Below are 25,226 nucleotides of genomic sequence, written 5' to 3'. Positions count from 1 at the left end.
ATGCGTGCTTACTACTTACTGAGGCCGCAGACAACGAGGCACAACAGGTACCGTGCCGACTCTTCCAAAAAACAACAGAACAATACGTGACAATTGAGAATCGAGCCTTTGGTGTGTGCCCAACCAATCCTGACACCCATTGACGAGTGAGTGGAGGAGATATCCTCGGACATGTGGTGCCGACTTTACAGGTCAAACTTTCATTCATGGGGATACGTGTCTCTTTACTTCAACTGTCCCGCTTCTGCAGCCATTACCATTTGCACTGTGCCCTAAAACTGGTCGATCCGTCCGAGCACCCACTCGAGATGCTTGTACGCAGCGCGCGGCTGGAACTCGGGCTGCATGTGGCCAGCCATGAATGTCTGGACCCACATGAGACCGCGCTCATAGTGCTGCACGCCAATCACACCCTGGGGACCGTTCAGGCCGTTCAGGCCGCTCTCGTCAAACACGGTGGTCCACTGAACGTCTGCCTCGGTGACGACAAAGGACTCGTTGGGGGCCGACTGGAAACCGAGCTGGCCGTTCCACGTCATGTTCTGGATGGCGAGGAGGGTGGTGTTGGTCAGAATCACCGAGTCTGGAGGGTTAGTCGGACCGGTCGCTCACCCGCCAGCTTGCTTTGACAACTCACCAAAGTCACCGTTCGAGACGAGGACGCGGTTGGTGGCCTCAATAACCTGAGGGAGGACGTGTTGGATCGGGTCGGCACTCTCGTCGTTCTCGCCCTGCTGAGGTCCGCCGTCGCCGACGAACACGGCCGGGGAAACGCCACACAGGCTCCAGTTGACGTTCATCGGAGCATGGATCGCCTGCTTGACGTCGTCACGGTTGGGGTACACAAACGCACCCGCTGGGGTGTACTCAAAGTCACCAGGCATGCCAAGAGGGTCGAAGGGGATGGGGCAGCGATCGTTCTGGGCGTGTCAGTTAACACGTAGAGCAATCACAACTCACGATAGAATATGGATTGAAGCAGGCGTTGATGTCGAACACCTCGTAAAAGACCAGCTGGTCGAAAGCACACGACCAGTTGGCTGGGTTGCTGTAGTTGACGTACATCTCCGGCTGGTTGCCTGGCGGGGGGAAGGTGAGGTAGGTGTTGATGTAGTCGTTCCAGCCACAAGCTTCCTGCTGCTGCGCAAGCTCATTCATGTAGGTGTCGTTGAAACCCCACAGCTCAGCATACTTCTGTATGTGTGGCACCGTGTTCATGGCCTGGCCGGAGGCGAACTCGCCGATACACGGGTCGTACACGAGCGCACCTGCCGAATCAGTTTCCGAGACAAAGCACCTGTGACAACGAAGCCTCTTCTCACCCTGGAGGTCATAGTTCTCGGTGTTGTTTTGGTTCAACATTGCGGCCGAGATGTAGGGCACATAGCGTCCCGCATAAGACTCGCCCGTGATGTGGATCTTGTTGTTCTTGATCCCGAAAGTGTCCTGGAAGTTCTTGAACCAGGTAACAAAGTTGTCGGCAATGTCTTCCTGGCTCTTCGCAGTAACTGTGCCAATGGAGAAGCCTGACAGTGTGAGTTTTCGTCTTAGAGGGGTAAGACCAGAAGGCTTACCAGTCCCAATGGGCTGATCCACATAGAGCATGTTAGTGAGATTGTTCCTGGTGTCGTCAGCTGGTGCCACTTCGTCTTCGGTATCCTCATCGTGGCGCTCACCAACTGTACGGGTTGGGCACAGGCTGGTATGTTGCAGCCCTCCAAATGATAGGACCGTTCTCCTGCCAGAAACCTTCCTGGCTCGAGCAACCGGGACCACCATTGAGCCAGATGGTAACCTCGTCGACGGGATCGCCGACCTTGGGAGCGAAGATGAAGAACAGTGCTTCCGAGTTGTTGTTTGTGATGGGGATCAAGCCGGCGTACAGCTCTCCAAAGTCCCAGTCGACAAAGGGGAGCGACGTGACGAGGAAGGCTGTTGGGTCAGCATTATCTTGCCTCTCCCACATGATCACTTCGACGTGGTCCAGCCCCACGTCAGCTCTCTTCAGTACTCACGTTCAGTCTTGTCGCTCTTGTACCGGTAGGTGTCGTTCTGCCACCTTTTCATGAAGTCATACTGCTCCTCCAACTGGCGACGAGTTTCCTGGTAGATCTTGTGGTTGGAACGGGCCTCACGTCCTTCCTGGGTGTGAGCGCGGAGGCCGGCGAACTGGGCCACTGCAGTCAATGGAAGGAGTAAGGCTAGGAGGAGCTGGACAGGGACCATGGTGAGCCGAGGCGATGAAGACACTGAGCATACTTCCTGTGTGGCCTGTGGTTGAGCTTATATAGCTGTTCCCAGCAAGACCCAAAGCCGCTGTTCCCAGCATGGTTATAGGCCCCAGAAGGAAGAAAGGACCATGCGGTCCGACATCGATATCGCTGCGCTACGTCACTGGCGCGGTCCTAGAGCCGCAGATGCCCGACATGGATATGCCAGGGACCAAATCTCAAAGGTGCCAAGAGAGTCATCACGAGACAAAGTGTCACGCTAGTGCCGTCGCTGGGATCTATGGCTGAGTGCTGCCCATGCTTGCGAGCCCCAAAGTATAAATAAAACAACCATACAGAGCAGCAAGCCGTACTGTAAGTACGTAACGAAAGAGCATGTCGCTTCTGTCAGGTCCTCGGCGACAACAGGCACGAGTTGCTTTACATTGTGGTTTTGCGTCATCCATATCCATTAGCCGGCATGGTTGACGCTCACCCGCGTCCACAGTCAGGTGCACCCAGTGTTCGGTTTAGTTCGTTCTCACCAACTGAGGTGTGACGTTGTACGTCGTGGTATGCTGCATGCCTTCGGGCCGGAGCCACGGCCTCCATATACCCTGCATCATCTTCTTCGAAACAGCGGGTGGCCGTCCTCAAGTCTGTCAGCGCCACGCTGTCCCCGTCCCCACATGGGTGTCAGAGAGCTAGTCTGTGGATCTGTGCCTGGTTCTATGCAGCAACAATCTCCAAGTTAATATTAGACACCGTCATGCTTGTTGACTGGTTCCGTGACCGCCGCCACAGCCCACAAATTCATGTGCAGCACATGTTCGAAGCAGCCTCCGGTCGGAATCGCGGATACACAATTCCGAGCTAATTTATCCATGTGAGTTGTCCAGGCAAGCTGCTTCTGAGCCGCCTGAGTTTGCTCGGCTGCATCCCAGACAGCTTGGGGGAGGGCGATGCGTCGGCAGTAGTAGGAGGATCGGGCTCGGTTCGGGGCAGGGTAGAGGCGCAGTTCTCAGGACACACTCAGATATACAGATAACGGTGTCCTGGCCACTCCTGGCACATTCTTTTATATGGTTTCTCTGGTCAAGACTGTTCTTCCCCCTCTACTCTGTCTACCACCTCTTGTACACCCACTCACCTACCGACACCATTACGCAGCTATGCAATTTCACGCGGAGACCAGAGACCCGATAATTCTGAAAACAGCTGACTAGTATTTATTCCTCGGCATTCAAGATGCCCGCTTAACACCCACCTCCTTCTCTTTATTCTTTATAAAAACCTGCGCTCACTCCAGAAATATCCTTACGCTTACGAGGGTGCGAGAACAACTGCTGCGCGGCGTCGTTTCAATTTTTCTTCGCACCAGCATGGACTGCGAAAACCAACTTTCCCTACTGAAAGGCCGGGCCCCGCAGGACCACATGGGTTCAGATTTTACCGGCCCTTATTGCCGGGGTGTTTGCAGGTGAACGGCTTGAGGGCCGGTTCTCCCTGTACCTGACAGGACCACTCTTAAGCGATGCACATGCACTGGGCTCCAATGTGGCCCCGAGTCTAGCGCACCCCTCTACTAACGCAAAGGAGGGAGGTCGCGCGAGCACTTTTTCACTCTGCACACTGCAGCACTCAAGATGGTCCGCAATCGTTTCACCAAGGCCTCGCTGGTCCTACCCAAGGAGGACAGCTGCATCGCCCCCGATGGAGTTTGGACCAACAAGGACATGGACCCCTCCCCTCCAGAGCACCGCACCTGGACTAGCTGGACGTTCTTCAGCTGTAAGTCGCCTCCGGTTTGATCGGAGCTGATCCAAGACTGGGTGTGCGATCTCTTTCAGCCAGTGAGTAGCGATGGTGGATGTGTGGAATGGTTACAGTGGCAATGGTGACAGCGGCTGACTTCGCAGGGTGGTTGGGCTACCACTGCGGCCTTCGTCGGCATGGGCTTGACATGGTGGGAATCATGTCTTGCCGTGTTGACTGGAAGCTTCCTCTCCGCCCTTGTTATTGCCCGTAAGTGGACCAGGAATCGTCAAGGAGATGCTTGTGACTAACAATAACAGTTAACGGTGTGACCGGTGGAACTGTGCACACCCCGTTCGCCGTCACAAGTCGTGCTACATACGGATACTGGGGCAGCAAGTTTGTCGTCTTTGTGAGTACCAAACCCAAACCTCTGGCAGCTGTGCTTGGCCCGTGGTGGCTGTCAAGGCGGGGTAGTCATCCATATGGCCAGCACATGGCTGAGCCTGGACTTTGCCTAACCTGCGTTTCCTGATGTTTCTGAGCTGACCACCTTAACTCCAGTCCCGTTGTGCCATTGCTACGTTCTGGCTGTCGATCAACACCTTCTCTGCCGGTCAATACGCTTCGTACGCGATTGAAGCCATCTGGCCCTCGTACGGACGCATCAAGAACAGCGTCCCTGTCGCCCAAGGTGCCACGACCATCGACTTCATCAGCTTCCTGATCATTTGGATCATTCAATTCCCGTTCATCCTGATTCACCCTTCCAAGCTGCGCTGGGTCTTTCACATCAAGGCTATGCTTGTGCCCGTTGTGGCTCTTGGAACTATGATTTGGGCAATCGTTAAGGCTGGTCCTCTTGCGAGTGAGGCACTCAGCACACCTACCAACCGTGTCGCTCCTGGCAAACTGCGCTTCATTGCCTTTATGACCGCTGTCACCTCGGTGCAGGGCACTTGGGCTACGATGGGTGTCAATGTTGGAGACTTCTCTCGCTACACTCGCAAACCCTCCGCATCCTGGGCTCAGCTCTGGGCTTTCCCCATCATCAACACCCTCGTCTCCATCGTCGCTGCCATTACCGCGGCATGCTGCCAGGCTATTTACGGCGATGTGCTTTACCAGCCCTACCTGATCGTCGCCAAGTGGAACACTTCTCCTGGCGCCCGCACTGCAATGTTCCTTGCCAGTATTCTCTGGGCTCTTGCCAACGTTACTACCAACGTTACGGCCAACTCGATTTCGGCCGCCAACGACATGTGCGCACTCGCTCCAAAGTACATCAACATTAGGCGCGGTCAACTCATTGCAGTCACAATCGGTGTCTGGGGCTTTGCCCCTTGGAAGGTTCTGGCCAGCGCCAACAACTTCCTTACCTTCATGTCGTCCTATTCGGTCGTTCTCGCCCCCATCGGTGCTCTGATGGCATTCGACTTCTTCATCATTAAGCGCCAAAAGTACGATGTGTACGCTCTTTACCAGCCATGGGGCATCTACCGCTATGCCAAGGGCTGGAACTGGCGTGCGTACGTCGCTCTTATCTTCGGTATCGCGCCAAACATCCCTGGTATGGCATCGGCGATCAACGAGAAGATTGAGATCGGTAACATCAAGTACGTCTACATGGTGTCCAACATTACCGCCGATTTTATCGCTCTGGCAGTCTACTACATCCTGAATAAGGTCTTCCCCGCTGCGGAGAGTATCATCCCCAAGGCGGTTCATGAGACTGGACTCCCAATCGAGAATGACATTATCCGCCCCTTCCCTATCCGCGACTACGAGGACAAGGATGAGACAGGCAACGCCATTGTCGATGTAACTGCCCCCAGGGACTAGTTTGATCGCAATGACGGAGGAAGAGTAGTTTGATAGCAATTGATAGTGAGACAGCAGGTGATTGGGATGGATCAGCGCCTTGGGCGCGTCACTGGGTAGATAACATTTGAGTGACGCGGGACAGATAAGATTGCGTGTGCAGATCCGAGTGAGGATATCAGTCTTGTTGGGATCGGCACTGGGGAAGATCTCCAACCTCGCTGCTACATCCCTGCTCCCTCATGAGGCTGCCAGCCACAGTTGAGTGCCAGCCCTGCCAATCGTCCTGAATAAGTAATGACAGTCCGAAGACTGTCAAACGTTGTGTGGACGAGTTAGGAATCGAACCAAAGACCTTGTCAAGTAGGGTAGAAGATGCTAATGACACGCTCTACCAACTGAGCTACACGCCCGTTTACGTAAGCAACTTTTCTGTCCTGCTTCTGAGCCTGCAGACGCGTTTTCGATAGCTGGCAAGCGACGGCAGAACCTTGTGGGACGTTTTAGATGTGGGTTCAAAGGAAGGAGGTCAGAGTCTCAATGATCGGTAGGGGAGATGCAGATCGCCATGGAAAATAGCCCAAAAATGAGCCAAAAATCCCACCGCTTCGAGGATTCATGCGACACCTTCACTCCACCTTCCCCGGCTTTCGTCGTATTGTGTTCTGGGCTATGCACCAGCTTCCGTTGTGGTTCTTGGCTCCTATAGCTAGTGACTGCATAAAGGAATAACTTACGTAATTGGCCGCTTAGCTCAGCTGGTTAGAGCATCGTACTAATACCCAGCCTTGGTTACTAGTTCATGCGGAGGTCGGCAGTTCGATCCTGTCAGTGGTCAGCGTGAGGCGCTGGTCTTACCATCTCTTTTGGTTTTGATGTCTGTCTCCCCTGAGGGACGAAGTAGAGTGCGGGGGGTGATGAGGCGACTGGGAGTGAGTGCCACTGGACCACTTCGAAATCTGGTCCTCCGAGTCCTCGATGTAAGTTGTGTGTGCTTTATTGCACTGCTCACATCTGCAGCCTTCAACCGACTTTGGGGGCGTGCTAGTGTGCTAGTGGGCATTGCATCCAGCCCACGACACAGTTGGGTTCACGTTATGCCACGAATTCCGATCGGGATGCGTGTTTGCCAAGACCTGTGGGAGCCGACCGAAGCGAGCTGTGACGCCACGGCGCCACAGGTTCACTCGCTAGCCATGCTTAAACAGCTTTGGGCGCAACCGTCTACGTCTCCATCTCCACTCCCACCATGACCACCACCACCACCAGCGCTGAACGCCAGCAAGCGGCGAGAGAGACCTTCCCACTCAAGCACACATTGACTACTATCAGCGGTGGCTGCACGTTTACCACCGTGTTCTACTCGGCCTGCAACATGTATTATCATGCCCCAATGAGCGAACCAAAGACACCAGAGGACCCAGATACACCAATCGCGTCGGACCCTCCTCGAACGGACATACGCTTATTGGTCCTGCCTTTCTACTGCGCTCTACTGGTCGTGATCCACCTCCAACGATGGGTCTACGGTCGACCACAGAGCTGTGGCCTCTACACCGGCTTCATCGCTGAAGCTGGGTTTGCGATTGCGATGGTACTGGTCTATGCCGCTGGCATGTCGAAGAAGTGGGCCTCCGTGACCTTTATTCTTATGTACGGTGTGGTGTATTTCGAGCTCCTCATCCGTTTTCGTATTCATTACAAGAAGTTCTGCCGGGAACTCGACGCTCAAGAGGCGACTGCGGATCTGGAGCTTGGCACTGCCGCTGCAGAGCAACCCGCAACCACCCCGACCACACAACAGTCCGCGCCCGCAACCACCCTTCCCATCAGCGCTAAGACCATCATCACCCAGGCCAAACGCCAAACTGTCGCTACACTCCTCGTCACAGCCATTGCGACGGCTCTCCTTATCCTCGCAGCTCGACCGGACGAGGACACCCTCACGCCGCTCGACGCCACAATGGCAATCTATGTGCTTTCCTGGGCCACATACCTTGCTGCACTCTGCAACTGGAGCCGCCTGTTCGTCTCGAACACTGCAGTTGGTGTGTTAACCTTTGTCGCACCATGTACCGCCCTCCTGCCACCCGCCATCCACCTGTTGAACGTCTACCATCTCACGCCTACTTTTGGTTCCGTCGAAGGCCTCCTTGTCCTCGCGGTACCTGTAGCAGCCATCGTCGCGGTACACTTGTGGTATATTCGGGTGGCCCATGAGCAAAGGCTACACGCCGAGCCCATGGAGTGGGAACCCAAGCGTTCGCATGGGTGGTGGTTACCCGCAATCCCTCATTTCTTCACTACCTCGCTCCTATTCCTTGCCGCGGCGCCGAGGGGACATCCGTTCCACACTCTGCTCTCGATTCCAACCCTCCTTGCCGCTTCCCTCTTCCTCTGCCTCACGCTCGCTGGGCACTTCAAAGCGTGGATGTTCCAGCACTCGGACCGGCCCCCTCTCCGGCATCTGGCAATTGTTTGTACCACCTTCCTCGCCATCGTGCTCGGCGTCTTCCTGTCCGCCTGGCTGTTGGTCCCCGCTGCGTTCATGGGGTTTGTTTCGATCATCCGCACGTATAACCGCATCATCAAGGAAGAGGCTCCAGAACAGCAGGAGGAGATGTTGACTGCTATCCTGCCCAAGGCGTGAACAGGACGCAGTGTATATAGTTCGTGGAATAGTTTGTAAATGCACACATTGATAGGCTTCTTAGAAGAGTGTGTATTCTCATGCTGCTGTCTGAGGGCACCATTGTCGTCCATGAGGAATGCCCAAATCGAGCAACGTTCTCGGCACTGCGTACACTGGGTCGGGTAATAAGAGAGTGGTATGCCTCGCAGCGTCAGAGAAATGAGGCACTAGGAGGTTCACAGCATTTTTAGTTTCACGGTCTTAATAGAGTTTCATAGTCTTGGCAATGCCAGAATATACAGAGGCGTACAAGCCGAATGCTTTGGCGTACAACTAAATATGCTAGGGCCTGGAGTGGTGTGCAATGCGAAATGATGTGATTGATTGGGGTCCACCGAACACTGAGCTCGGCTCAGTTGAGCGACCGTTTGGCGAGCTGGAAATGACGGTGAAATGCTGAAATGTAGACGCCGGACGGGCCAAGCGGCCGCGAGGCACCGCGGCCGATAAAAAAAAACTGGATTCCTGAGGCCTGAAGCTTGGCTTCCACTGTCCAGTTTCGATTGTGGTTTAGGCGAACTGTTCGTCTGGGGACATCGTGTGTCGTGCATTGGTCGTTTGCGTTGGGGTCATGGCCATGGCCGTGGATGCCAGGATGTCATGAGATGCTGCGACGAGCGGCGTGCGCGCAGCGCGTTTGATCGTCAAAAGGTGCACGTGCAAGTGTGTGGTCCCTGAGACGTCGGATGGTGGAAGGGACTTCGTTGCGATAGAACCACGTCGACCATGAGGCGCACATGACTCGTGGCTATCGTGATCCTAGATCGTCGAGCGCAGTCGAGAGGGTTGTGGCTTTGCCACTTAGGCATGTCCAGCACCGAGGATGTGCAGGACTCGACGCCACCCACGGCAGAGCGATGAAGACTGAGCTGGCGACTCTGTGCGGCGCTTGTGGAATTGCACAGAGGGGGGAGCGGATCCCGTAGTGGTCGGTGACAGCGTGTGAGTGGGAGAGTTGGCCACAACGGAAGCGGCAGGAGAAACGGAGGGAGTGTGCTCGGCGCGCCACTGGGCGGCAAACTCGGCCGCCTCTGATGCCGACGCGCGGCGGGCGTGCTGGCTTGCGCTGGACGCACGCTTCGGTGCACCCGACTTCTTGCTCTTCATGATGCCCCAGCCGCGGCCCATGCCTTTGCGCTCTCCGGACCACCACGAGCGAGCGGAACGCTTGCCACCGCTGTTGGATCGGTGGATGTGAAAGTCTTGCAGGGGAGCACCCATGCCAGCGTCGGCGTAAATGTCGCCAGGCGTCACCTCATGAGTGTTGTCATCGGCGGCCCCAGTGGTGGCGTGGCGCGCATCGTTCGAGGCATGCTGCTCTGGATCAAAGAAGAAGGAGGACGGTTGAGTCGGAGCGCGAATGAAATCGTCGCGTCCGTAGTCGGCGGGGTCGATTGTGCTCTGGGTGAGGATGCTTGAGCCGCCCATGGTGTGCAGTAGTGTGTTGTGCAGAGGACAGAGGATGTTGGTCGTGCTCTCAGTAAAAGCTGCGATCAGAAGAGGCTCGGATCTGTCGGGAGTGGTCGCGATAAGTGAGGCGATCAGGGACAAGGCGAGGGATATCGGGTGGCGGCGCTCCGTGTCGGACTCGATTGCGGTAGAGACGGGCGGTACAGGCTGGAGTTGGGTGGCTACAGTAGTGGAGGATAAACGTGAACGTGTCAAAGTGGGCTGCATGAAGACCAAACACCAAGGGATGATATATATGTATAGACATCTGGTGGGTGCACACGGAATCACCGGCCGATGCTCCACAGCAACGGCTTGAGACACCTGGCTGGTTCGGTGAGTCATCCGCCCAACTCTCCGACTCGGCACCACTGAGGTCATATTTCCACCGTGCTGCCTCTCCTCGTTCCCCCTTCCGCCCAGTTTGCCACCCAACACGTTCCAGATCGTTCACGGGATCTGAACCTAGACAAGGTACCAACGGTACCCCGTTGGCCTATGCATATGCGATCGTGCATGTTGACTTGTTGACATTTACCTGAAGGGAGGATGCCTGTGTATTTCTCCGTCGACAGCGTACGCGTCAATTTTCGACCTCGCAGAGCACCCTCAGCCTACTTCTGGACTAGTATTCTGCAGTTGCTGTCATGCAACAACATGCTCCAACATGCTCAACAACATGCCCACTCAGCCTCCACAAGCAGCGTGCTGACACAGCATAGGCATATAGGCCCAGGCGGAAAGCGAGGTGGATGCCAAATGCTTGCAAAGCCATGACGCTCTTCCGCGGCCGTCGGCTGAGACATCCGTGGCCCAGGCCGTCAGGCCGCAAAAGCGGCCGGACTTTCCGCACATCAGTTACTAAGGGCAATGCATCTAACAACCGGGCTAGATTGCCTGTCTGATCACCATTCCACCACCTGAGTCGCTTGAACTATTAACGGCACCTATTTCGCTTTGATGTTGACACTCGTGTCTCGCCACACTGTGGCATTAATGACACGAGGCGAGGAATGGGATCGCCACTGACACCATACGGTGGCATTGATGACACGCAGCGAGGAATGGGAAGGTGAGGAATGGGACCGCCACTGATCCACTGAGCTCATCCACTGAGCTGTAGCCGCATGGTGGTGGCTGCCAGCCGTGCACGATCTGTGTCCAATGTTGGTTTGTTCGATGTGGGCAGCTACAATTGCCTGCTGTAGACGTAACTCAACGGAGTCACTCCCCGTCGGCTGTCCAACGCCTCGCCTTGAGTTCAACAGAGTCGATGGTGTATCCCTTGGGCCCAGCACTGAGGCGAACGCCCTCGTCGCGCAGCATGCGGACTTTGGTGTCGACGACCTCCCCTTCCTTGGTCCTGGAGGTTGTGTCAGTGGCGCCCTAGTTTGACCGAGACCTCTGTCACTTACTCGCCAAAGAATCCTCCCAGTGCGCCACTAGAGGCAACGACGCGGTGGCAAGGGACTAGAGGGCAGAAGGGGTTCCTGCGGAGCGCGTTGCCGACAGCGCGCGGAGACGTGTCGAGATGCTTGGCAATGTCGCCGTAGGTTGACAGGGAGCCTGGTGGAATCTGCGTGGACGTGGGGTTAATGAGGGTACCAGGCATATGGCCACATTTCAATCGTACCTGCTTGACAATGTCGTAGACAGACCACTGGAACGGCGTCACGGCGACGGTATTGAAGCTGGCCCTCTCTTTGCCGACGGGGTAGATGATGGATTGCGGGCTGCGAGACACAACCGAAGCAAGCTGGGAAGGTGAGACGTGTGGCGACATGACCTGGCGTTGGTGAGAGATGGAGTAACAAGAACAGAGTGGAGGGGGGAGCCTTGGGCACGGTAATATATATGGACAGTCGCGTCCAGTCCAGTCACCTTTGTGGGTGTCAACATTGCTTTCAGAGTGGACTTGCTTTCAGAGTGCTGCTGCGGGGGCGGCACCCGCGCGCCTAATGATGAGAAACCAATAATGTCGATCGGTGGGCCTTTTAGGTCGTCAACAATGCGTTAATGCTCCCGCGTGGGCCCAAAAAGCCCCCGGGCCCCGGGCCAAAGTGAAAGAAAACAGAAAGGAAAATACTCCCGGCGAGGGCGGTCGTGTGTGGCAAATAAGAGAGCCTTGTTGTGACGTTGTTAGAGACCGACGGGAGGGATTAGGTCCTGGGTGCACTTGTGGATTTTGCATTGCGCTGGCAATGTTGACCGCGATAATCCAGCCAACTGTCCCCAACAATCAGGTGATATAATTTGCCAAGCTAGGCACATACCCGCTGGGTCTCGCTGAGCTCCGTGTCGGGGTTCCAGACACCCAACGACGTTTCGACTGGCAGGTACTGCGTTTCAGTCTTCCTCGTAGCGAACGCTGTGATGCTTGTTCATCCCGAAACGGCCCCATACTATCCCGAGACGGACCCACATATATGCAGAAACCAATGTGCTTGCCAGGCGGGACGGTCGTGGATACGAAAAGCAGCAAGTCGCGGGTGTGGCGGTCAAGTGATCAACGGACAACCTCCGAGTCGGAAAATGTTATATGGTGAGGACCTGTACGTTCCAGCCATGGACCATATATCGTGTGCGCCCATCGACAACTTCTCCACATCCATCTTATTAGTCAAATATCCAAAGTCTCCCCCTACTCGATGTTCAGCCTTGCGACTCTCACAACGACGAGAACAATCAATAAGCACAGATGACTACCTGTCGGACGCTCCGTCACTATTTATGGCCTGGACGGCGCTCCCGAGCGGAGTGAAGTTGCTCCGCCAGTCAACTTCGCAGCATACCACCAGGCCCTAACCCCAAATGCATGGGCTTGACTGACCGCATTTCAGGCGCCGTACCTCTGAAGGGCACCGGGGGTACATAGATCATGGTGGTTCCCTGCAAGTATGGGGAGGTTTGTAAGCCGCAATTTTGGGCGATCCACATGCAGCGCAGGGCAGCGACGATCACGACAAGCCATGCCACACAAGTCAGGCTGTTCGGCGCCACTAGCTGCACGTCACCCGAAAGTTGCAATACCTCGCTACTGGGGACAAGCCTTCCGACTCCGAGCCCGATGTCAACGATGTCAGCTTCGCTCATCGTGGATGCCGAGTCACGTTACCAGCCACAGGAATGCCCTACCACGAATCGCAGGCGATGGGGACGCGTCGGCCGTTCCACTAGTGACGCATGCTTGCAGTTCTGTCGGCGAGCGTGTGAACTACGGCGTGCAACCGACAGGCCGGTCGACGTGTGCTCTTGTTTCCGCCTGCAGAGTGAGGCCGGTGAGTTGTCTTGTTCCTGCTCCACCTCGGACCAAATAATTGGCCCAACATGGCGGAATGCGATAGCTTGATCCAGGCCACGTCCTCTCATAGCAATGATGGCGTACGTTAGGATCTGTACTAAGGATGACGCGTCTGACTTGTATTCGACTGACCAGCACTGTTTATTGAAGAAGAGTTGCAGACAAGTCAACGCACCATTACCATGTTGGGTCCATCAACGGTTCAGTCTCTTGACACAGTGAGGTCCAGTAAAGCATTACGTTCTGGTGAGGCACTGATAACCCCAAAGAAGGTGTGGGTCGCTGCATCGCTGCCACTGTGCACTGTATCCAGTCATCCCTCACCCGTCTAACTTCCACGGCCCAGAGCCCCAAGGGAATCGGATCGTCAGGGCGACGAGCCTGCCATGGCGTCCTGCACGCGCTCGCTCTCCAGGAGTCGGGGAGCCAAAGGGTGCGAAGTGGTGGCCATCGACGATGCGCAGCCCTCCGAAATCCATCTTTTGCCCTTGCCGACCCGGCGCAGCTGTCTTGAAGGCTTGGCGTATTGAAAGACCCCACGAGGGGTCGGTTCACGCACGGAGGTCGGCTCGTCCACGTACGACTTGTCGCCCACACCGAACGCCGGTTGCAGTGGGCCCGGCACAGTGCTCCTGGGTTGGCAACGGTGTGGCAACCATGCGCTGTTTTCACAGTGAGTACCCAGGTCTCCCTCAATTGCCATGTGGCATCGAACGTCAACCAGGCATCGAAGGCGGGGACAACCAGCTCGTGATCGTCGTATGGGAAGTCTGAAGCTGGCACTTGGCGTGGCCACATGGTCCCAAGTTACCGACCGCAGGGGGTCTACGTCGGTTCCCCGTCGACGATTAGTCAGACAGCAAGATTGCTTAGTGTACAGGGCAGTAAGATCTCACTTAAGAAGCGCCGAGGCGTGGAAGAAACCCACATCCCTCCCACTGGCCGTGAGCACCTCTCCGAAGCGATGACAGAGCTGACCACAGGACGCGTGCAGCCAGGCGGTCATGCAAGCTCGTGTGGTGCAGACGAAGAGAGTGGCATGAAGCCATTGCCGGATGTCATGGGGGACACTGAGCAAGAAGGATGTGTGAACACCAGAGTGACCTTCGGTCCTCAACAATTGGGTCTGCCATCTGCCCACCATGGCGTCCCCAGTGTGTGCTCCACCTTGGCACCACTCTGGCATCATCCCGGCATCGAGATTGGCCCCTTATGGTGTGAATTGACCCAGCTGGCTATGTGGAGCGCATGCCCCGGCGGCCAGGCCTGAGCGGGCAACACACGTCGGCATATTCTCTCGCACACGCCATGAGGCAACCGTGGCGCCAGCGCCGCCCCCGGATGAACCGACATTGCGGATCATGTCGGGCCCTATCGACCTTTATCCCGCCGTCACACACAGCGATATAGCGTTGTTCGCTTGCGACGCGTGCTTTGTGCGCTGGGCCTGCGCCTTGCGTGTTGGACGATGGGCGCGATGGGGCGTATCAGCCACACGCTCGTCGACCATCAAGTCCTCAAGAGGTCCCACAGGTGCGCAGCGGCGTTGGGCCCCACCCAAGACCGGTGCCTCGCACCCGCTGCCGTGTTTCGTTTTCGTCAGGATATACGGGTGAGCACTTTACATCTGCCTGAAGTGATGCGGGCCACGGAGGGCGTAGGATGGGCCTGCGCGACAATGGGATGGTGAGGAGGCGTGCTTGTGTATAACATCCGCGCGTCACGTTCGTCCCATCCCACTCGCGCCCAAGGACGGAGAGGAGGGTGAAAAGATTGGTCGTTGAGGAGGATTTGTTTACTTTCCGTGAAATACCGGAAATTAAAGAGGATTGTGGAGCAGAAACGCAAGGGCTGGCCTTTTGTGGCGGAGCGGGCGGATGATCGCGGATCGGAGGGTGCCAAGGACCTCAGCGGTCAATAGACCTGGCAACAGCCATCAGGTGGGTTACCGGGCGCCGTGTGTCCTCTGATCTCTGACGAGCTCACCGAGTGCCAGCTGGGGCTGGACGTGTATGCCTTGTGCATGCCCAAGCTGGCTGCGACACGATGCAGTCCAAACACACAGACGTATAGAGACACCGATAGATGTCGGAAATGATCGACGCCACGAGGACGCTCAGGTCTCACGACAACAAAAGAGCGGATTTACCATCACCTGACACCACAATTCGGCCATGAAAGCAAGAGACAAACGAGAGCAACAGGCACCCAAGGGATCGCCTTGTGGGGACAATGCTGGGCGACGTCGTCTTCTCGGCAGGTGACCGGCAAGACAGGTAGTCACTTGATGGAGCTAGCTGCGCTTTGCCTGGCGGGGAGACTGACAAGGGCGCCGGCCAGCCTCCTGTGACGAAATGGCTCTCGGAGTTCGGTGAGAGTGAAAAAAAAGCACCAAGGCTGTTCAACCTGTTCGTGATGTGCACAGTGAATGCATGCACGGAGCTACACTGTATGGTATGCAATACTTCTGATCCTGATCGTGACTCCAAAGCTCCAACTCCAACAAGGTTCCCGGCGGGAAGACGGCAGCGGCTACGGTTCGTATGATTATGATGGTGCACCTTACTCGGCCTTGGAGAGCATGATGGGGGGAGCGCGGATGAATGCGTAGGTGACGTCGGGGGTCCAGTAACCAGACAGCGCGGCCCAGTAGCCAAAGCTGCCGGCGATGAGCTGGAAGGCACCGGCCGCGACGCGGGCGTGGTCGGAGCCAGTGAGGTTCTGGATGGCCATGCACATGAAGGCAATGCCGGTGAACGAAAGCGTGCCGAGGACAGCGACCGACGAGCGGAGGGCGGCAAGGCAGAAGAAGAAGGTGACGATGGTCCAGACGACCATGAAGAGGCCGATGGCCTGGTTGAACTCGTCGGTGAGGACACCGTCGACCATGTAGGCCTCTGTGACAGCGAAGCCGGGGAGGAAGAGCATCGAGTATGACCAGATGAAGCCACCGTAGCAGATGAAGATGGTAGCAGAGAAGGTGTTTCCGATGAACATCTCGAACCAGCCAACAAGGGTCTGGGTAATACCGAGGAACATGTCTGAGGGGGAGGTTAGAGACTATTCCGCAAGACCAAGGTGCGAAGCACTCACTCAGAAGCGGGAAGACGGCGTGGGGGTGGACAACACCGCGGACGTTGAGGGTATACAGGCCAACAACCCAGAAGCCAGTAGCGAACGAAAGGAGGCCGGCGGGCAAGGGGTTACCGAACTTGCGGTGCTGGGCAGGGATGGCGGGCTGCGAGTAGTCGACTGGGTGACCACCCGGAGTAACAGTGCGCTCGATGTGAGCCGGGCGGCCCTTCTCGAGGTCTCCAGCGCCGAGGTAGACGGGGGTTTGGTGGTCCTCAGAAGCGGCGGACATGCTGGCTGTGCTACTGGAAGATATGGTGAACAGATGGGGGTGTTTAAGGAGCTGAGCTGAGGCTCGTTGAACGTTTCTTGACAAGTGGTGAAGACGTGAGAAGTTGGAAGAGAGCTGGGGCTTTCATTCTTGTCTTGGATGTCAGCCTTTATGTACCCATCCGGACACTGCCCGCTTCGCTTTGTTGGCTGGAGGCTTGGCCTTTCCGGTGGATACCGGCCGCCACGACCAACAGTGAGCCACTCAATCAAAGGGAGCAGTGAGCGGAGGTGCCCCGAGTGGCCCCGTGGGCACAACCTGACCAGGCACCCGACCCGCTCGCATTGCGGCACTGGCGCACTGGGCAGCGACCCAAAGGGCCTCCTTGTTCATACGACCGCTGCGGTGGTGTTGCTTTGCATGCCACAGGTCATGTACTCCCGCCCCGACCCGACAGTTTCCCCAGAGCAATACCGATCAAAGATGGGTTGTCTGAGCTACTTTGGATCTATGGAGCTGGTCCAAAAACAACCCTTCATGCCTTTCGGAGGCCCGTTGGAGGTATTCAGTACAGATGTGACAGTGCTATGGGGCCGGGGGAGCTGACCCCGATGTACTAGCGTATCTTGGATGTGTCTTGCTGAGTAAAACAGCACTCGTGTTGCAACATCGTTCCCATGGCCATGGTCGTCACAGGTTTTCATGGTCGCTTGCGGAGCAGAGTAGATGCCCAGCAGATCTCTGGCTTTTCTGTAGGGATCTGGCCGACATGCCGAGCCCCCAAGGGTTTCGCTCCCGCACAACGTTTTCACTCTGAGCACTGTGGGTGCAAACTGTCCGCTCATGCCCACCTCTGGGCCGCTGACGAGATTATCAGCCCAATAGCATGTACTATGGACCCGGGTATCGCCAACCCGACCGGTACAACGTTGCGGCGTCGTTTTTGATCTTTGTGCACATCGACCTCGATGAACGTTTGTACCTGTACGACTTGCTGTCCCCAATCGATCGGTGACCGTTTAGTCCCGTGTGCCATTGCGTTTTCTCATGCGTCTCACTCGTGACCAAAGTTTAAAACATGTACCCGGCACCCAGTAGCCGACTTCTGACGCACTTCTGACCACATTGTCCTCTTGGCATCTCTCCGAGATTCCCACATCAGGCAATGATAAAATGGCCGTGCATGAGGGCATGGCCCTAGGTGACTTGACCGAGGACCTGCGGAGCAAAGAGGACCCCCTCGGTGGTACATGTCCCATCTCCTACAAGACGGGTGAGGTTACATTTGCGGCACAGGGCAGCCTTGTGGTCCCTCGGGATTGGCAATTGCGTTCCAGTACAACCTGTACCATTGTGTCAGCTCTCACATGTCACAGATTAGCGTGTTACGGGCAACGCCGCTGCCGATGTCGTCGCGTTTCGCTCATCTAACGGACGCGGCAGATATCGGACGATGCCAAACACCCCCCTCCCCCAACAACGCTTCACTCACAATGTTTGGATGAGCGGGTCGGTGATCGACATTTGCTCTTGGGGCGCCGCAAGTGGGGCAGGGTGCTCAAAACCAAGCATGAGTCCAGTGTCGAAGGCTGAAGCTGACGCCACAGGATCCATACCGTAGGCGTTGGCACCTGCCAGCCCAGGAACTGAAGACGTTTGGTACGGGACCTGGTTGTGGGGCTCGCCTGTCGATGGGACACCGTCCGATTGTCTGCCAGGTTAGCCAGTCATGGATGGGAAAACGTGAGTACCCACAATGTCCCAAACAACATGTCCAGGAGCGCATTCTCCTCCGTGTTGTTCCCAAGAGAGCCCTCCACAGGGGTGAGTCCAGTCCCCTTGCCAGTTGTCGTTGCACGAATCCTCTCGCGCAGGCGGTTGAGCATCGGCAGGGCTCTGCGGGCAACACCGGAATGGCGGGACATTTGCTCAATGATATCGTGTGATGCCAAAAAGTCGGCCCGCACGTCGTCGGCCATCATGCTCTGCGGCACTCGGCGAAGTACAGTGTATTGGATCACGGCAGCGGTGTAGGCGTGGACTACTGTCAGCTCCAGCGCGGCTTAGAAGAGCTTACAGATGAAATACCACCAGCCATACGCCGCCTGAGGGCAACGGTTGAGAAGCGACGCCACCAAGCGTGTGTGCTTCCTAGCTGAAGTGACGCAGGTGGTGAACGACGCAGCATACGGCCCCAGCAACGGCTCACTACCCGTCGCCACTGCCTTGAAGAAGTAGGGGCGGTGAAGCACTGACGTCAGCGTCATACGCACAAAGCAACTCACTCAGTAGGCCCTTGTGGAAGAACATGGTGGCCGAATGCTGCTGGATCATGTGCTTTTGGCTGAGGTTGAAGCGATCAACGTTGCCTTCGCCAAAATCGGACCACTTGAGCCACACAGGCGCGGCAGCCTCGACGCGGCGGATCTCCGAGTCAATCTTGACCACCTCGGAGTAGTCTGGAAGGATTGTCGCGGCGAGGTAGTCGACGACATACACGAACGACTGGCCAAGGCGGTAGAGGAAAATGTGGAACACAGAGTCGTCGGGTGCCAGTCCGCCGTCGGCGGGCATGTCGGGCATCGGGCAGTCGTAGAGCTGTCGAGGTGTCGAATACGGCCGGCCAAAGTTGAGGCTCTGCAGGACATCGTATGTCGTGCACTCCCACCACAGCACCCTTCGGTGCTCCTGCTGCTCAACGGACAGACCCCATTCGGACGCGTCGCGGTGTAGGCCAATGGAGCAGGCAATCCGGGTACACATGCCCAAAATCTGCCATGCTGCCTTGGTCCCATCCGAATGTCCAACGTTGAAGAGGTACGAAACCATCATGTGTAGGGTCTCGACAGCCGCCATGGAGTGACGGACCATGAAATGACGTTCTGGGACACACAGGAGGGCAGAAGCGGCGTTGAAGAGGGCAGCAGATTGAGCCATTGGGCGGTCAGAGAAGACCATACCGAGGGCCAGCACCATCAGAACGGTGGCCAGGCGGTGTGGTGGGATGTGATGGATCGCCTCATTAATGGAGGAGTTGCTGTAAATGCCTTCGAGAATGTGGCCGACCGCGAAGCGATCAACGGGGTGGTACATCCACTCGACCAAGTCATCTATTGGGTAAGCCTTCCACTCTATGCAGCAGGCAGCGATCACTCACCATACACCTTCAGCAATTCGTACGCCTCATGGGCGGGAGGGAAGAGCTCATGTACGCTGCTAAGAAGATTCTTATCGGAGCCCATGAACGGGAAAAGAAGTGTTGGGTGGGTAGACTTTCCGTTAGCGGAATGTTTCTGTCTTTTGTCAAGACGTACCTCATCGTCTTCACAAATCAACAGAGATCCAGCGCCGCGGCCTAGATATTTTGCTCCTTCACGTGATACCTCCATGTGACCAGTCCCAGGTCCGTCGGCTGTGTCCAGGTGATTATCGTCGCGAAGATCAGGATCAACGTGCGCAACGGCGGCGTCGGGTTCCGGCGACACTGCCGAGAAGGGGGTGTAATCAGGTGCGGTTAAAGTCGCTCCAAACCGAGTTGAACCAGATTGCGAGTCGAGCTGCTGACAGTCAGCACTAGATAAGCGGCCCATTGATCTCAAATCTGCAAACGTACCGCCAGGGCGGCAACACGAGCTGGGGTGCTGTGGTCCGACGAACGGCCGAGGCTGCTGTTGGGAGTGCCCATCTTGCTCTCCAACACGGACAGACGGGCTCTCAGGTCCTCATTCTCGTTCTGAAGCTTGGAGAGCTTGGCTGCATCTTTGGATGGTCTGGAGGATCGTCAGCGCCGCCCGAAGGAGGAAGACGTGGATGCGGGGCGTGGGAACGGTGCCCAAGCAGCACAGTCATGTCTTGCGGAGGGGTGAGTTGGTAGGAGTTGCACGCACCGTCCAGCCAAGGTGCCTGTAGGACATATCTTCTCGCAACCACGTCGAACGCAACTTGTGCAAGGCCATGATCGGGAGCACTGGCAGTTAGTAGAAGCTCGCACATGCTTGCTCCGTGGACGCGTCGTGGTTGCGTCGTCCCTCACCTTTAGCTTGAGCCGCACACACTCTTTGCAGCTTGGCGGGCCGTTTTTCCAGTTGACCTTGGCCTTGCCTGAGCCTGACGGCTTTGATGAAGACGGGTCTGCACTTGCGTGCATAGATGAGTGTTCGGACATTCCTCGAACGGAGAGTCGTGTGGGGTGATAGGAGTGTGTTTGTAAGAGGGGTGAGATGGGTGGGTGCAACAAGCGCAGCCTAGAGGCTAAAGAGGAAACCGCAGGAGCCACCCGGAACCAAATTCATCTACGTCACCAAACGCCATATCCGCATTAACCCACCCTTACGTTCGGCCATTTGAGATCTCGTCTGGCAAAAAGCATGCTTACGGCCGACTGTCCCTGTGCATGTCACTGATAGCAACGGCCGCCATTGTTCTGGACTCTCAAATGTCGGTCGGTTTGAGATATCAAAGCTGAAAATGTGTGTTTGTGGCCCATCGCAGCCTCTTATTTGAGACTTTCCGTTCTCGTATCAGTCAATACGGGCGAATGGAACCTGACCGATCCACCGATCACGCCGATCACGCCGACGGGCGAACTCTTGTCGGTCTTTTTGGAAACAATTCATGAACAACATGCAGTCACCCACGCGACTCTAGTCTACAATGCTCAACTGCTACTTCTTACCGCTCTTACCGAGCTTGGCCTCAAGCTCAGCCACCGACTGGGCAATGCCTCCCTCAACGTCAAAGTCGTAAATGATGGCGTTACGCTTGCGCAGCTCGGTGGCAATCTTGTCCATGTCGTTGCCTTCGACAGACATCCAGTCGTACATCTTGCCGAGGTAGCGACTGCTCTGGACGACCCAGTGACCGCGGTCGAGGCGGGCATCGTTGTACGCCTGGAACGCCGCAGCAAGGTCCTCAGAGGTCTGGACTGCAGGGCTCTGCAAGAGACATGCCAGGTATGCCGCGTCCTCGACACAGAATCCGGCACCAGCACCGTGGTGAGGGGAGGTCGCGTGAGCGGCATCACCCATGAGGGCAACGTTGCCCTTGACGAAGCTCGGCACAGGGTTCGCACCGGTGTCGAAGATGGCCCACTGAGGTCGTCAGCTGGGAGCGTTATGACCATCACTCCACTCACAATCGGGAGTTCCTCCTCGCACATGGACAGCAACTTGGTGACGTTGTCGCTCCACCCAGCAAAGTCACGAAGGGCGTCCTCACGCCTGCCAGGCTTAGTGAGGCGTTCTGTGTCCTCCCAGTTTCCATCGCTCTCGTGGAACGCAACAATGTTCATAGTCTTGCCGTGAGCCACAGGGAAGGTGAGGATGTGTCCGTTCTTGCCAAGCTGGCGCCGTCAGTACGTGGGTTAGGTTATGCTGGACACCACTCACGTGCATGACCGCATTCTGGGCAAACTCGGCACCAATAGCCTCGGTGGCCTTTTCCATGGGGACCAGACCGCGGTAGGCAATCTTGTTCGTGAAAGAAGGGGTAACGCAGGGGTGGTCGGCTCCATACATCGTAGCACGAACACGCGACTTGATACCGTCGCAGCCGACAATTGCGTCGGCCTCGGCGGTGGTTCCGTCTCCAAAGTGCATCACCTGCCTGCCGTTCGGCGCCTGGGTGATGTTGATGAGGTGCTTGTTGAAGATGCACTTCTCAGGAGGGACAAGCTTGACCATCTCGTCCAGGAAGTGGGCACGGTGCACGGCGTTCTGACCCAGGGAAGTGGTCGTGGAAAAGGCGATGGTCTCGTCGACGACCTTGCCTTCCTCATAGCTGGAGACATAGTCAAAGTATGTCTGGAGCTTTGACGACCACATGTTCCTGGTGCAGACGCGCTCGAAGCCCTCGTACACACCCTCGTAACAGATCTTCATGGCCTTGACCGCGTTGGGGGTGAACGAGACTCCGGCGCCGATCTCTCCGAACTTGGCAGAACGCTCGTACACCGTGATAGGGATGCCGCGGTTGTGGAGAGCGAGAGCGAGCACGAGGCCAGCGATGCCGCCGCCCACGATGGCAATCTCAAAGTCCTTGGTCTTGGAAGGGACGGTCATGGTTGTTGTGATAGGTAGAAGTGGGCAAGAAGGTGTGCGTTCTGTTGTCGATCTCCTGGGCACTTATGTATCCACGATTGGCCCGACGATCCGGGCCGTGAATGCCGCAGACGACACATTGATCTGGTCGGATTGCCCGACAAGGGCCCCACAATTCCCCACAATTCCCCACCATGCCGCGGCGTCTACGTCTACCAACAATGACGTCGTACCAAAAAGTAGTGGACCTCGCACACTCAACTCAACAACTTATTCATTCTACATGCACCTGCAGATGCATTCTAGCACTCGTATGCACCGGCAATGCCGCGGGAAGCATCAGGAAGGCATACGTAGAGTCGGTTGGCCCGACATTTCCTTTGCCCAGTCCAGGGGAAGACGCCGCAGACCACGGTTGGCCCTGCACATCCCTTGGTTCTGAATGCCGTCTTGATTGCCGTCTTAAAGCCCGACGAGTCGAGCGCTTCCAAGCTTCTCTTGCTCAAGTCTTGCTAAAGAGGCCCAACTCGCGTCTCCACGTGGTGCGCGTCAGCCTCGATGGCCAACATGCAGCTGAACCACGTTTCAGAGATATAGGGGTATGAACGCATGGACAGTGATCCTGTTGAAGCTAACTCGCCGATAAAGTAGCGAATGTGGGGGCGCACGTTCTTGGAATTCTTGGGACCACCGTGTCGTCATTGCCCACACCACATCTAATCAGGACTTGGCATCCAAACGGCCTTCCACCCCCACATGGTGCCACATGCTCCAGGCTAGCAGGGCTGTCATAAAGCATGGAGGCGGTCACCTCGCCCTCAAACTTTACCCTCCAAAGCAGCATGGTCTCCGCACAGCTCGGAGCCCTCGCAGTAGTCGTCGGCGCGTTGGGAGCTTCCCAGGCGAGCGCAACACACTATCCTCCAGGTAAGCGGGGACAACAGCGAACCAAACTGACCGCAGCTTCCGACTCGTGGTTTAACATCACCTGGGCTGTAAATGGGACAGGCGCACCAGGCATCTACTCGTCCTCTGTCACGCCCGACAAGTCGTACGGCCAGTACAACTGTGAGTGAGCGGAGGTCGAGCTCAGTGCTGACTGCAGGGTGTTCCGTGTGTCCATCTCCGCCTGAATTCTCTGACTCCAGATGCCCCATGTCCGCAAGCGCGAGTACAAGGTTCCCTCCAAGGACTATGAGCTGCGCTACGTTGAGGTAATCCAACGCCACCACAAGCGCACGCCATACGCCTCCAACACGTTCTTCAAAGAAGACATTAGCGTGAGAACCACGTTGTAACCTTTGGCTGATTCCCTTAAGTGGGATTGTTCCGATGAGGGACCGTACAATCACGCCAAGAGTGACGACTTTAAGACCACCCCCGTCTACTGGCAGTCGCAAACCGGCAGCCAGAACCCGTTCGAGTACACGGTCGGACCCGGCTTTGTCAATTCGACCTGCCGCTTCCCCAGCATTACCAGTGCTGGTCTGGACGATTCACGCCAGCACGGCAAGGACTTTGGCAGCATCTACCGTGACACTCTCAAGTTCCTTCCTAAGGGCAGCGAGCGCAGCAAGTACGCGTTCCGCGTGACTAACAACGTCATCACCTCACAGACTCTGAGCGGTTTCGCGAAGGGTCTCTACCCAGACGAGAAAGAGTATCCCGCGTGGGTCACAAGATGAAGTGGCAGGGGAGCTGACCCAATCAGCTGGATACAGAGTGATGACTACGATTCACTTGAACCGGCCTTCTGTAAGCTAGTCTTTCGCCTTGCGTCCCTCTGACAACAGCTACGCCAGTGCCCTTCAGAGTGCCGCTGAGGGCTCGAACGCCGACTGGATGCGACACCTCAACGCCTCGGCCGAGGCACGGACCCGTTTCGATGCGGTCTCGGGTATTGCCGAGGACGATGACGCCGGCTGGCACACATCTTGGGACCAGTGGGTAGGAGGTCGAGCCAGGAAGCTAACCCGCGCAGCCCATATGACAACCTCTCTGCAAAGCAATGTCACCAGAAGCCCCTCCCTTGTTCCGTCAACAGCACCTCTACGTGCGTGTCCCAGGATGACGCCGATACCATCTATCGCCTGGGCAACTACGAGTATGGCTACCGCTGGCGCGGGTCTGCAAACTCGACGCAGCTCTCCGCTCTCAAGATGGGCCCTTGGTTCCGTGAACTTCAGGCCCATCTGAACGCTGCAGCCCAAGAGACCACCTCGATGAAGTACTTGCACAAGTGAGTTGGCTTTTAGAGAGAGCCATTCTGACCTCAGCTTTGCCCACGATGGCTCAGTGTCCCCAGTCCTGGGCGTGCTTCAGATCGCCTACCCTGTCTGGCCGGGTATGGGCTCCGAAGTCGTGTTCGAACTGTGGCGCAACAAGACGAGCAAAACCCACCACGTCCGCGTGCTTTGGTCCGGCCAGCCTCTCCTCACCTCGACTCCGCTCGGTACCCTGGACATGACTCCATTGGAGGACTTTATGACCTACCTCGACGACACCATTCCTTCTGACCTCGTCACGGCCTGCAGCCAGTCGCTTTAAAGGTGAACAGTGTATTCTAATGCATGGCCTTCCCTTCAAAGTACTTTGGATCCTGCACTACATAAGGCAA

At 56.5% G+C, this 25,226-nt stretch overlaps 9 protein-coding genes and 2 non-coding genes across 11 annotated transcripts; 4 read left to right on the top strand and 7 right to left on the bottom strand.

Annotated features, from left to right (window-relative positions):
- Positions 1-272: 272 nt before the first annotated feature.
- On the bottom strand, positions 273-2,226 carry EHS24_006921 (uncharacterized protein; the record flags this gene model as incomplete). Its single annotated transcript, XM_028622311.1, has 7 exons — positions 273-583; positions 638-920; positions 961-1,268; positions 1,323-1,526; positions 1,575-1,621; positions 1,677-1,932; positions 2,016-2,226. 7 exons carry the CDS (start codon positions 2,224-2,226, stop codon positions 273-275), a joined length of 1,620 nt encoding a protein of 539 aa, XP_028477203.1.
- A 1,630-nt stretch (positions 2,227-3,856) lies between these two features.
- On the top strand, positions 3,857-5,807 carry EHS24_006920 (uncharacterized protein; the record flags this gene model as incomplete). The annotated part of the gene is made up of 5 exons (XM_028622310.1): positions 3,857-4,001; positions 4,038-4,063; positions 4,130-4,235; positions 4,286-4,377; positions 4,530-5,807. The coding sequence occupies 5 exons, from the start codon at positions 3,857-3,859 to the stop codon at positions 5,805-5,807; spliced, it is 1,647 nt and encodes a 548-aa protein (XP_028477202.1).
- A 306-nt stretch (positions 5,808-6,113) lies between these two features.
- On the bottom strand, positions 6,114-6,199 carry EHS24_006919. The gene has a single exon. It is a non-coding gene; the product is annotated as a tRNA-Ala (tRNA).
- Positions 6,200-6,529: 330 nt separating this feature from the next.
- EHS24_006918 lies at positions 6,530-6,624 on the top strand. Its single transcript has one exon. It is a non-coding gene; the product is annotated as a tRNA-Ile (tRNA).
- Positions 6,625-7,035: 411 nt separating this feature from the next.
- Positions 7,036-8,436, top strand: EHS24_006917 (uncharacterized protein; the record flags this gene model as incomplete). Its single annotated transcript, XM_028622309.1, has 1 exon — positions 7,036-8,436. The coding sequence occupies one exon, from the start codon at positions 7,036-7,038 to the stop codon at positions 8,434-8,436; it is 1,401 nt and encodes a 466-aa protein (XP_028477201.1).
- Positions 8,437-9,279: 843 nt separating this feature from the next.
- On the bottom strand, positions 9,280-9,906 carry EHS24_006916 (uncharacterized protein; the record flags this gene model as incomplete). The annotated part of the gene is made up of 1 exon (XM_028622308.1): positions 9,280-9,906. One exon carries the CDS (start codon positions 9,904-9,906, stop codon positions 9,280-9,282), a length of 627 nt encoding a protein of 208 aa, XP_028477200.1.
- A 1,245-nt stretch (positions 9,907-11,151) lies between these two features.
- EHS24_006915 (uncharacterized protein) lies at positions 11,152-11,710 on the bottom strand (the record flags this gene model as incomplete). The annotated part of the gene is made up of 3 exons (XM_028622307.1): positions 11,152-11,290; positions 11,343-11,503; positions 11,561-11,710. 3 exons carry the CDS (start codon positions 11,708-11,710, stop codon positions 11,152-11,154), a joined length of 450 nt encoding a protein of 149 aa, XP_028477199.1.
- Positions 11,711-15,790: 4,080 nt separating this feature from the next.
- Positions 15,791-16,592, bottom strand: EHS24_006914 (uncharacterized protein; the record flags this gene model as incomplete). The annotated part of the gene is made up of 2 exons (XM_028622306.1): positions 15,791-16,269; positions 16,322-16,592. The coding sequence occupies 2 exons, from the start codon at positions 16,590-16,592 to the stop codon at positions 15,791-15,793; spliced, it is 750 nt and encodes a 249-aa protein (XP_028477198.1).
- Positions 16,593-17,850: 1,258 nt separating this feature from the next.
- On the bottom strand, positions 17,851-20,736 carry EHS24_006913 (uncharacterized protein; the record flags this gene model as incomplete). Its single annotated transcript, XM_028622305.1, has 9 exons — positions 17,851-17,914; positions 18,064-18,282; positions 18,327-18,612; positions 18,649-18,822; positions 18,857-19,681; positions 19,729-19,843; positions 19,886-20,131; positions 20,185-20,341; positions 20,627-20,736. 9 exons carry the CDS (start codon positions 20,734-20,736, stop codon positions 17,851-17,853), a joined length of 2,196 nt encoding a protein of 731 aa, XP_028477197.1.
- Positions 20,737-21,235: 499 nt separating this feature from the next.
- Positions 21,236-22,630, bottom strand: EHS24_006912 (uncharacterized protein; the record flags this gene model as incomplete). The annotated part of the gene is made up of 3 exons (XM_028622304.1): positions 21,236-21,661; positions 21,706-21,912; positions 21,959-22,630. 3 exons carry the CDS (start codon positions 22,628-22,630, stop codon positions 21,236-21,238), a joined length of 1,305 nt encoding a protein of 434 aa, XP_028477196.1.
- A 776-nt stretch (positions 22,631-23,406) lies between these two features.
- Positions 23,407-25,156, top strand: EHS24_006911 (uncharacterized protein; the record flags this gene model as incomplete). Its single annotated transcript, XM_028622303.1, has 9 exons — positions 23,407-23,536; positions 23,573-23,677; positions 23,715-23,722; positions 23,758-23,889; positions 23,929-24,278; positions 24,331-24,364; positions 24,422-24,552; positions 24,591-24,848; positions 24,886-25,156. The coding sequence occupies 9 exons, from the start codon at positions 23,407-23,409 to the stop codon at positions 25,154-25,156; spliced, it is 1,419 nt and encodes a 472-aa protein (XP_028477195.1).
- Between the last annotated feature and the right edge of the window lie 70 nt (positions 25,157-25,226).

The sequence above is a fragment of the Apiotrichum porosum genome (genome assembly GCF_003942205.1).
Source record: "Apiotrichum porosum strain DSM 27194 chromosome Unknown scaffold_4, whole genome shotgun sequence".
Taxonomy (NCBI): domain Eukaryota; kingdom Fungi; phylum Basidiomycota; class Tremellomycetes; order Trichosporonales; family Trichosporonaceae; genus Apiotrichum; species Apiotrichum porosum.
Note: the sequence above shows the minus strand (reverse complement) of the source record. Positions and strands in the feature narration are given on the sequence as shown.